This window comes from Papaver somniferum, chromosome 8 (genome assembly GCF_003573695.1).
Source record: "Papaver somniferum cultivar HN1 chromosome 8, ASM357369v1, whole genome shotgun sequence".
Classification (NCBI taxonomy): Eukaryota; Viridiplantae; Streptophyta; class Magnoliopsida; order Ranunculales; family Papaveraceae; genus Papaver; species Papaver somniferum.
Genome location: NC_039365.1, coordinates 4,286,333 through 4,299,106, shown reverse-complemented (window position 1 = coordinate 4,299,106; position 12,774 = coordinate 4,286,333). Strand labels below are relative to the sequence as shown.

Genomic DNA, 12,774 nt, shown 5'->3' with positions numbered 1-12,774 from the left:
GAAAGTACAAATTCACATTCATGGAGTTTGAAGAAATCCAAGGTAAACGAAAGAACAAGTATTGGACAGGATACATTTGTGTTTAACGTACGAGTTATGAATATGGTCTGAATATGAGAAAAGTTCTTTTTTTTTAATCCTATAAGAATGCTTCAGAGATATCCACGAGTTGTTATTCGAATAGAATGCATCAGTGGGATAGAGGATGAAACTAATTTCTCAAATATCAAATCCCCATGGCCTAGATCTATTGTTCGCCGACAAAACGTGAACGGTAACTTCATCTACTTCCAGATTTTTGTTAATTAATTACATGTAATAGGAATGATATTCATAACTTGATTGTTGAACTTTTGACAAAGAAATCAAACACATGGAATAATTTTTGAAGACTATAGGCGGATCCATGGGTCAAAACTTGATGAAGGGAATGTATTTTCATTAAAACTTCAAATATGGAGAACCCTTGGGATTTTAATGACCAATCATGAATAAATAGAAGTTTTTTTGGAGATGATACGACAAACTAGAAAACTAAAGAAAGGTACAAATTCACATTCATGAAGTTTGAAGAAATTCAAGGTAAACGAAAGAACAAATATTGGATAGGTTACATTTGTGTTTGACGTACAAGTTATAAATATGGTCTGAATATGAGAAAAGTTCTTATTTTTATCCTAGAAGAATGTTTAAAAGTATATACATATCAATAGTAGATTAACAAGTTTGGAAAAGAGAAACCATTTGTCAAAAGGGACAGACATGAGACTATTTTAATCAAATCGACAGTCGGAATAAAAGGTTAAAAATGGTAAAATGTTACAATGTATGAGTATTATGCATACAAATCACAACAGAGGGGGGAATGAAGGCCTAACTACAATGAAGGACCGTTGTCTGTTCAACAATAATTGGTTGTCACGTGTCTTCAACAACGAGTTGCATGATGTGGTAATATCATGAAGTTAATAATATACATAACCTGCGTCCGTGGTGAATGATATTGTGTTGTAGTTGTTATTCACTGGGGGACTAAGATTTTATGTTACCTCACCATCGAGATGCATATGGTTACACTCTAGATTTGTTCAGAACATATGTAACACGAAGTGGCTAGAAGTGAACCAGTTTGATTACATCTCAAGTAATAGAAGATCCTCCCAATAAAAACTAATGGCCATTAAAAAGATGGATCACATACACTTGATTCAAATTTGAATTGGAGAAAACTCAAATTGTAAGCATGTGGATGAATTTTTCCATAATTTTCCCAGCTACAATACTAAGTATTCGAACACATTGAAATGGAAAAAAGGTTTTCTGGTTTTGCTAGAGGAGAATGTAAAAATGATGAAAATAAATTTTGTGTCTCCGGTTTCGCGTAGTATTATAAATTTCGAGAACTGGACTGATGTAACTAATCTAGAGCATTACAACGTAAAAGAAGACCCAAGTTGCCAATATTTAAACACGTAGCTGATTTATTTATTTATTTTTCATGAATTTTTGTGGAAATTGGAACTTATATGTTTACTGAACCATGATGACCAAGTTTCGTTATTTGTCACGTTTAAAGCATAAAAAATTCCATGAAGAGAAAGACTAGCTAATGATCATTGCAAATCATTTCACTTATAGTTTTCCTTAAATTCTATTTGCAAAATATCCGGTGTGTATGCACCGGGTTAGATGCTTGTATTATGAGTAAGACTGTATATGCTTGCATTATTTTTCTGACCCGCGGCTCTGTTTAAATCATGTCTGTGTGTTGTATTATTTTATTATTATTATCATGTATGTCTAATTGATGTGTGTATGTCACTCTCTGAGTCCGTGTTGAGTCTGTGTTCTCAAATGATGATTGATATAATATTAGTTTGTATTCATTGATATTAATGACTGTATATGTACGAATTCTCATTATTGATTTAATACTATTTTATCCATTTTGTATCTGTTTTGTACGTCTGCATGTTCTGTCGTTACATTTATTCATTTATTTTTCTGTAATTATTTTCTCAAAATTTTTTGTAACGTCTGTACCGTTATGATTATGATATTATTGACGAGTGACTAAGTATTATCGATCATTTATGGGGTTATGATTCATTTTTTTTTAAAAACCATCAACAACTTTGGTTTATAAAAATTATGATACTGGAATTAGTCATACTAATGCCCATTACTCTTATCTTTTGTAGATGAACCCAATTCGACCTGAATTTGAGCTTTTGGACTCAGCTGGAATTGAGTACCATCGTTGGGTAGCTGATGTGGAGACTACTTTCGTGGCGAAAGACTACACCGCTACCATCAAGCCTTCAACCACAACAAATATTGTTCCAGCGATTGAAAAATAAAAGGCCAATGCCCTCATGTTTCTCAAGAGGCATATTGACCCTAACTTACGATGGGGATACCACCACTTGAAAACACCAAAGGAATTATGGGATGCTCTCGAAAGTCGTTTCGGGAATATTCACGACTCTTTACTTCCACAACTGCAAGTCCAGTGGAATGAAATCCGTTTCCTGGATTATATCAAAGTGAATGATTTTCAAAAGGACATGATGCAACTACAAACACGTCTTGATTTTTGTGGCACCAAACTAACTGATGCTGAAATGATCCAAAAGACATTGTCAACTTTCCATACATCTTCAATGATATTAGCGAACCACTATCGATTGGAGGTGGATAACAAAAGGATAACTACTTTTAGTAAGTTGATTAACTTACTTCAAGTCGCCGAAAGGCATAGAGAAATCCTTGTCAACAACAATGTCAGAGATGTGGGCAAAAAGAAAGTTCACGAAGCAAATTATGGCATAGTTAACAGAGGAAAGAACCCCAAAAGTAAGAGGGGTGGACATGCTGATCATTCACATTCCCATGATTCACATTCCCGTGCTCTATACGCACGTGGAGAAGGCAACACACGTGGAAGAGGAAACAAGGGACCCAACAGAGGTCACGGGCGTGGCCAAGGGCGTGGTGGTAATTCAAATGTTTGGAACAGAGATGTACCTTCTGTCCCAAGTGGTGGAAACTCCAAGGCCGAGAAAGCTCCAAGAAATCCCCCTATCAAAAATGACGAAGTTGGAAACGGGCTTTGTTATAGGTGTGGATCCATTGCACATTGGTACCATCAATGCAAGGCTAGTAACAAAGTTTCATACATCTACAAGAAGTATCGAGAGTCTGTGGAATAAGAAGCTCACTATCTAGAAGATGATGAGAATTCCCATGACGTAAACCTCACTATATCAGATTTCCAAGGCAACAAGAGTAATGCCATATTGGATACGCCTGATTTCGATTGAAATTGCTTCTTTAGTTACCTTTTTGATCTTAGACGTTTATTTTAATAGACGTTGGTTTAAATAATTTTTTCTTGATAGCTTGGACTACTTTATATGTCAACATGATTACCTTATGAATGGATTATCTATGAGTATTTATTATATCAATCATATTTTGGTAATAGTTTAACATAATTTTACTTTGATAATATGTTGTTTAGCATTCAGACTTTGTAAGACTCAAATTCTCCAAAGTACATAGATTATTCGGATTTTGTAATGATACCACATTATCTATTTGTAGGAATGTCTCAAGGGGAGATTGAATGTCTGGCCGATAGTGGAACCACCCATACTATCTTAAGAAATAGACAATTGTTTGTTAACTTGACCCCTTATAATACATCTCTGACTATGATGATTGGATCATCACAAGTGATAGTTGGGCGAGGTAATGCTCAATTCATGTTGCCAAATGGCACGGAAATTAAAGTCACATAAGATCTATATGCACCAAGATCTAACCGCACCTTGTTAAGTTTTAAAGATATTCGTGCAAACGGTTATCATTTGGAAACTCGTAGTGAAAACGGAATTGAATACATACATGTTACCTCTAATGAATGTGGAAGAAAACACATTTTAGAGAAACTAATGAGTCAATCTAGTGGATTATACCTCACTACCATTCGGTTTATTGAATCTCATGTTGTTACCAACGATGAGTTGTTTAATAGTGACTCATACAGGCTTTGGCACGACCGATTAGGGCACCCAGGTCGTGACATGATGATCCGTGTTTTAAAGAACTCACATGGACATCCCTTTTTTCGAGAAAAAAAGAAAATGGGACAACATACTGTTAGTGCAAAGTAACCAACTAGTAACCAGTCAGAATGTTACTCTAACACGACAGTTGCCTTCTCAAGGAGCTGATGCACAAAATATTTCCCATTCTACTTCATTGACTATGTCAAAAGCACATAATTTATTTTGCAAAGCATGTTCTTTAGCAAAAACAGGATCGAGACCATCCTATGCTAAAGATACCAAACAAAATATCCCATTTTTACATAGGATACAAGGTGATATTTATGGACCTATACATCCAGAATGCAGAACATTTAGGTATTTTATGGTTCTGCTAGATGCTTCGACTCGTTGGTCACACGTCGCATTATTGTTCACAAGAAATGCTGCATTTGCAAAGCTCCTAGCACAAGTTATTCGTTTGAGGGCTCACCACCCTGATGACCCTATCAAGTCTATCAGACTTGATAGTACTGGCGAATTCACATCAAAAGGATTTGATGATTACTGTATGTCTAATGGAATAGACGTAGAGCATCTCGTACCCCATATTCACACTCAAAATGGTCTCGCAGAAGCTACCATCAAAAGGTTACAGATGATAGCTAGGGAACTGGTTATGCGTACCAACCTGCCTATTACTGCCTGGGGATACACTATATTGCATGAAACTCTATTTATTCATTTTCGACCCACTGCTAGCCAACCATTTTCTGCATACCGGTTGGTAACTGGACATGAGCATGATATTTCATACTTACGCGTATTTGGTTGTGCCGTATGTGTGCCTATTACTCCCCCACAACGTACTAAAATGGGTCCACAAAAACGATTAGATATTTATGTTGGATATGAATCCCCAACTATTATCCGCTATTTAGAACCTTTGACAGGCGATCTTTTTACCGCTAGATTTGAGGATTGTCACTTTTATGAGACAACCTTCCCGTCGTTAGGGGGAGATAAGAAAAATAATTTTTTAAGGGAACGACATGAATTGTCGTGGTGTGTTCCCACATTGTCTCACCTTGATCCCCGTACTCCACAATGTGAGAGTGAAGTGAAACGAATCATCGATCTTCAAAATGTAGCAGATTCAATGCCTGATGCGTTTACTGATATCGCCAAAGTGACGAGATCACATATACCAGCTGCAAACGTGCCTGCAAGGTTAGAAATCCCTACTACGGGACAGAGCACTCTAGATAGAGGTGCTAAGCTTATACTTGGTGGAAATTTAGCTGAGGCTGTGGCCCCTCAAAGGAAAAGGGGGAGGCCACCTGGTTCGATCGATACTCACCCAAGGAAGAAAAGAGTGAGTAAGGCACAATCCGATCCATTTATCATCAATGCAGATAATCCTTCTCATGAAGTTGTCTCTGCTTATAGTTATGTCCATGAATCAATACTGGAGGACGCTCCGATGTTTGAAATGATTCCAGAGAACAAAGAAATCTCTATGGATTATGAGATTGCATACGTGTTGATGGAGAGATCCTCCACGCACATTGATGATATATTTGCATATACTGTTGCTCGGGAAATCATAGAGCACGATGATATCAAACCACGCTCTATATCACAATACCAAAGAAGAGCAGATTGGCCTAAATGGGAAGTTGCAATCCAGGAAGAACTAGATTCACTGGCAAAGAGACAGGTATTTGGTGCGGTAGTGCTAACCCCACTAGGTGTAAAACCTGTAGGACATAAATGGGTATTTGTCAGAAAGCGTAATGAGAAGAATGAAGTCGTAAGATATAAGGCTCGCCTTGTGGCGCAAGGTTTCTCACAACGCCTTGGAATTGATTATGAAGAAACATATTCCCCTGTAATGGACGTCATAACTTTCCGCTACCTAGTTAGTTTGGTAGTTTCAGAAGGACTTGAAATGCAGCTTATGGATGTGGTTACATCATATCTCTATGGGGATCTTGATTCAGAGATATACATGAAAGTGCCTGATGGCATTCCATTGCCAGAATTAAATAACTCTAAACCACGGAGTGCGTTTTCAATTAAGTTGAAACGCTCACTTTACGGATTAAAACAATCCAGGCGGATGTGGTATACCCGTCTAAGTGATTATTTGATTGGGAAGGGATATATAAATAATGAGTTATGCCCCTGCGTATTTATAAAGAAAACGAGTTCCGGATTTGCAATTATAGCTGTTTATGTTGATGATATGAACATAATAGGTACTCTTGATGAAATAAGAGAAACCGCAAGCTATCTGAAATCTGAATTTGAGATGAAAGATCTCGGGAAAACTCGGTTTTGTCTAGGAATTGAACTAGAACACCGAGCCTGTGGAATATTAATCCACCAGTCTGCATATGTCCATCAGATACTCAGGCAATTCAATATGGACAAAGTGCACCCTGCTAGCACTTCCATGATTGGTCGAATCTTAGATGTAAATAAGGACCCATTTCGTCCCAAGCAAGATGACGAAGAAGTACTAGGATCTGAAACTCCTTACCTAAGTGAAATAGGCGCATTATTGTACTTAGCGCAATGTACTCGACCAGACATTTCATTCTCAGTGAACTTGTTAGCTAGATACAACTCATCGCCAACGCAGTGTCATTGGAATGGTATAAAGAATGTATTTAGATACCTTAAAGGAACCATTGACATGGGTTTGTTTTATCCCTATGAGGACGAAAGGAGGACTGCTAAGACAACCCCCTATACTGAAACCCCAAATAATGTTTTGGTTGGTTTTGCTGATGTTGGGTACCTCTCCGACCCACATAAAGCTCGATCCCAAACTGGTAATGTATTCACCATAGGGAACACAACGATATCCTAGAGATCGACCAAGCAAACTCTTGTGGCTACCTCCACAAACCACTCAGAGATCATTGCCCTACATGAAACTGTTCGTGAGTGTATATGGTTAAGGTCTATTATTACACATATTCGAGGGACTAGTGGTTTGAATTCTACCACTGAAGATCCGACATGCATTTATGAAGACAATGCAGCTTGTATCGAACAGATGAAGCAAGGATATATCAAGGGTGATAATACGAAACATATTTCACCAAATTTCTTTTACAGTCAGCAACAACAGTGTCTCTTAAACATTTAAGTCAGCAAAGTACCGTATGATGAAAATGTAGCAGACTTATTTACTAAGTCACTTCCTAAGTCCTTATTTGAAAAGTATGTAAAGAGTATTGGACTAAGGAAATTTTCCGAACTCCCTCGAGTACAATCAGGGGGAGATGACGACATCAGGGGGAGTATCTGATGATATGATGCCGACATCTATCTTGGTGTGCTGAACTCTTTTTCCCTTCACCGAGATCACTTTTTCCCACTGGGTTTTGTTACTCGACAAGGTTTTTAATGAGACGACACCAAGATTATAATTTCTCGATTAAGGTTTTTCTTTTCCCGCAGGTTTTTTTTCTATTCTAGGAATTTCTGAAGCAACAAGAGAAGTGGCCAACTTTATGGAGCAACTTTAATAGGACTCAACACGTTGTACTTTTTTCCCTACGTCAAGGTTTTGTCCCATCGGGTTTTCCTTGTCAAGGTTTTAATGAGGCAACACATTTGGAGTTCCACTTTTGAACCGCATAAGGGGGAGTGTTATAGATCCTACGACTCATGGATGTGCGGTCCATTAGATGACTAGGGTTTTCCCATCTTATGTATATAAAGAACATTATACATATGTATTATCTCTATGCCACTTTTATCAATAAGAAGTTCCCCTTTCTCTTTCTCTTGGTTTTACCTAATTATAACTCCAAAAAACTTGAATTCGTTGGAAAAAATAATTGATTATAATAAATTTTCAAACAATTTTTTTTTATTTATGAAAATAATGGATTTTTTCAATTATGATTAAAATAACCAATTATTATAATGGTTAACAAACACATACATAATCCAGTATAATCCGCATAATGGATTATGGGCTCCATTAAAATAATGGTTACCAAACAGGCCCATTAGCAACAAAAAAAAACCAAGGGACGCGAGTCAGTCCTTTACACAGACTGATAACATAAGTGGAGTCTCACATATGGCTCAATGTTCTGCCATATTCTTCACATTCTTATAGATATGTCATGCGCACGCATCCGAAAATTATCCTATATATCATCTCTCAAAACCACCTGCATCCACCCAACCATAAAAATTAGATGCTCCATTTGTGTTCAATTTCCCTAAGAACTAACTGTTTTGAATGATCGAGATGACTTTGGATGATAATTTTGAGCAGAGATATACTCATTAGCCTTGGATAAAGCAAGCTTGTTGACATCTAATGCATCAAAACTCTTAGAAAACAACCATTTTCGCGCATACCAAATACCCCAAAGTATAAATGGGATTATACAAGATTTAAGAGTCTCCAGAGAATGAGAATGCATACTAGATATGATACTAACCCACGCTATGTTAATTATCTATAAATTAGAAGATTGACCCTAATTTTGGAAAATCGAGTGCCAAATACTACTAGTGAAAGAGCAATCTTACAAAAGATGGCCAACTGTATCTCGGTGAAGCTGACACAAGGGGCATAAATCAGAAATATTTAATCCTCTAACACATAGAGTAGCTCCGACTAAAGTTCTCCGATGACTTAGAAGCCAAAGAAACTTTTTGATATGAGATGAACAATGAAGTTTCCACAACCTTCTTCATTGAGACTGAAGTGGAAAATGCCAAAATTCTGCTCACATAAATGGTTAAAAGCACTTTTTACCATGGTTATACCCGAATCGTCTTTATTCCATACAAGTTAGTCTTTTCCATGAAAGAAATAAGTAACAGGAATAGCCAGTATCTGGTCTCTAATATATGAAGGATGATCAATTAAAGAAAGATTCCACTGACCCAAAGAGGGGTCAATTAAAGAACTGTGTCAAACCAGTTGTCCTCCCAAACATTAATATCAAGCCCATCACCAACAACTAACCCATTTTATGCTAGCCTTAAGAATATCTCTACCCCTGGACAATGAACGATTTTTTGGGGACTACTCAAAAAAGGTGGGGACTATTTTGTGATAGAAATGTCCACCCTACATTATAAGGGATGTCCTAAAAGATTAGGGAAGACTAATCTGTCCTTATCCTAATTAAGGTTATAACTAATCATAATAACCCACTAATTTAACCACTACCCACTAACCTAACCCACTAAATTAAAAATTCAAAACCTAAATTAAAACCTAAAAATCAGTTTCAAAATTGATTCATTTCTTTTCTTCTTCTCTTCTTCTTCATAGACATCGACGTTAATCGTCGATTCGAAAAAATTTCATCGTCGATTAATCAATTTTTATAAACAATGCGTTCTAAGCAGACACCAAGAATTCCAGGATCCAGTCCGGGGCTTGCAACTATAGCGAATCTCCCAAATCAATCTCAAATTGATAAACAACTTCAAGCAAAGTTGAGAGACCAAATCAAGCATCAAACAACAAACAAGAAGCCCGATTCGAGTGAAATAAAAATCCGTGGGTAATTTCATTCATACCCTTTCCTTTTAATTCGTTTTTCGTTGACAAAATCGATTAGAAATCATCAAAAACCATAGAAAATGGTAGTTACAGTGTAGATTTCGGCTAGGAGAAATTTTGAAAACCCTAGATTTTGGAAACCGAACTTTCAATATGAAGAACAGTTCGGCAAAGTAGGAATTTTTAGGTAACCGAACTATCTAATTCGGTAAGATCGCAAAAAAACTATGCGTAACCGAACTCCTTCTTTATATGAAAAATTTGAGTTCGGTGTAGTCGAAATTTTTTTATAGGTAACCGAACTTTGATAAAATAGTTCGGCTACTTCACATATTATTTTGGGTAACCGAACTTTGATCTATCAACACCAAACTTGTAGTTCGGTGACTTCGCAACATTAGTATGTCAATACCAGATAACCGAACTTTAGTATGTTAACATTTTGTGTTTGGTGTAATCCCATGTTCAATTTTATTTGATAAGACAATAATCTGTTTAGCTAATAATGTGGTTTTCATTCATTAGGAACAAAGGGAAAAAATCTAACTCCCACCTAGATGAAGATTTGAGAACTCCCACCCCTCGTGGAGCAAAACATTTAGATTTCCGAAACCGTGGTACCAAAAATGCTAAGTATGGAGGAGGCTCGTTACCGGAAGCCAACCAAGAGAATGTTTGTAAGGTAATCCAAGATGTCAATCAAGAGGTGATGGAGAATACAATTATTGAAGAATAGAATGATGATGATGAAGAAGAAGGAAATGAAGACCAAGGAAATGAAGAGGTTGAACAACAAAGAGAACACGTTGAAAATGTATAGGAAGAAGCACAAGGACAGGGGTAAACACACCTCTCTTTGTGTTTATATTGGTTGGTATAGGCATAAACAAACCTCTTTTTGTGTGGTCCCAACCATTGGCGAAGAACATGCGATACAACATCGGGGTAATCGGGAGTATCCCAATGGGTGATAAAATCCGCAAGATTTAGATAATACTCTTCCTCGGTAAGGGACCAACACAATGATTCCCATTCACCGTTGAATGCAACCCATTTAGCGTAATTTATATCGTATTGTTTTTCAACTTCCTCTTTTGCATATGCTCGTTCATTTTTCGGTAGCATCTTAATTTCTTCATATCCTATTTTCTTGGGTGGACAAATTATTGGCTTACACCTATTCATCAAATTACACCATATATGGAACGTACAAAGCATATTATGTGCTAGTGGGAACACTTCCTCTATTGTATTCATCAATGCGACATCATTATCCGTCACTATAACCCTGGGAATATCATCACCTCGGAAGATTGCCTTAACTTGTATTAGTGCCCAAATGTAACTAGGTTTTTGCTTATCTCATACGAAACAAAACTCCACGATAAACGGTGACTTCGTCAAAGTATGCCCAACAATATTCAACAATGGCATGTCGTACTTGTTCGTCTTATAAGTGCAATCCATTATTAGAATTTCATGAAAGCATTGATCCAATTGAACACTCTTCAGATGCGCAATAAAGAGTTGTGTTATCTCTCCTTCCGGGTCCACATCCTTTTGAACCGCGTAGTTTTTCTCTTGGGCCAAAAAAAAAATTTTGGTGCATTACTTGTCTATCTCTCCATTCCTTCCTTCTAATTGTCTCAATTGCATTGTAAATTATGGACAAATATGAGTGGTTATCCTCCTTTAGTATTTGGAGCATTTGAACTGGTGAAATACCCATTTTCCTCATTTTAGCTACCTTGTCCATCTCTTGAGGAGTTAGCTTTGCCGCCATGAAATGTCCTTCAAGATGCTCCGGACGAGAATGATTATGACAACTTTGCATAACCCTGTAAAGAACCCTTCCACCCAAATTTTCATTGTAATTAAATGCAATCTTGAATGGGCAATTAATCTTCTTTGAGAAAATTTTGTTCTTCCTATTTGTCTTTCCTTTATAAACATAACCCTTCCTCTTGTGGCTTTTATCGGGATCACCGCTTCTCTCACAAACCATTTCAAAGAGAGTATTTCTTTGTCTCCCATTCAATACTAATACGCACATGTCTTTTTGTGCATGTTGTTGAGCCCAACTCTTTGCATCTTCCGGATTTTTGAATACCAAGTCATTCATGTAGCGATGGGATGTGTCATCGTAAAAAATATCAACCGGGGAAGGTTGGTTTTCCATTAGTTCTATTGTATCACATGGAACCTACAAGTAATAGCACAACGTCAATACCATAAACAAGAAACACTTACAAGTAGCACCAAAACTACGACGACCATCTCAGTCTGTTGGTCAACCCCTAGTATGGACTGGAAAAAAGGCATAGATGAGGCTGCCAGAGATCACCCGGGTATTGCGGGGTGCAAGATTCATCTGCAAGGACTCGAAGGCGAAAACTGTGATGCCAGTGACACAACTATTAGCAATTACGGCTGCTTTAGCATCTGAATGTTGGGCCATGCTATTGGTATCCAAAGCTGCAACGTAAAGACAATGCTATAAGTTTTTTGTTTTCTGAGACAGATTGAGAAAATTCCTCTTCATTTTGTTAGCTCTCCTGCATATATCAGAAATCATCGACGGAATAAAGAACAAAATGCTCCAAATTCCTCACTGTCTATCCAGCATAACTACAGGGAATGAAACCAAACGGCGGATGGCCTATCCAGTCACGCAACAGCCTAAAATCAAACTGGAAATCTATCCAGAGCGTATCCTAGATTTTTTTCTTTTTTAATCGGTAAATAATTTGGAACTGGCGAGTTCCGAACTTAGGTAACTGATGTCATCACCCAGTGACTTTACAATTGTACTATATCGACACCGGCATCCTAAACATAGTTATTCATACGAAAAGCCTGAAAATTTAAAATGATTATCAAGCGAACACATACCGAAAGATTTTTTTTTTTTTTTTTAAAGATTTGATCATTTCATCACTGTTGTTCTTAGCTATGCTTAGTAATGAAAACAGGTTTAAAAATTGCTTTTTGGGGTTATTTTTGTTTATAGTTTTAATAAGGAAGCGCTGTAGCATATTTGTGATTAATTTGATTAAATTCAGACTTAGGATCTAAATTTGAATTACAGGTGCTAATAATATATTTCCTCCGTTCCTTTTTAATAGGCTGGTTTCTATAAATAAATGTTTCAAAAAAATAGACTGATTT

The 12,774-nt window shown here is 36.9% G+C and overlaps 1 protein-coding gene across 1 annotated transcript; it reads left to right on the top strand.

Annotated features, from left to right (window-relative positions):
* Window positions 1–2,375: 2,375 nt before the first annotated feature.
* On the top strand, window positions 2,376–3,212 carry LOC113304957. Its single transcript, XM_026554076.1, has one exon. It carries the CDS (start codon window positions 2,376–2,378, stop codon window positions 3,210–3,212), a length of 837 nt encoding a protein of 278 aa, XP_026409861.1.
* The last annotated feature ends 9,562 nt before the right edge of the window (window positions 3,213–12,774 follow it).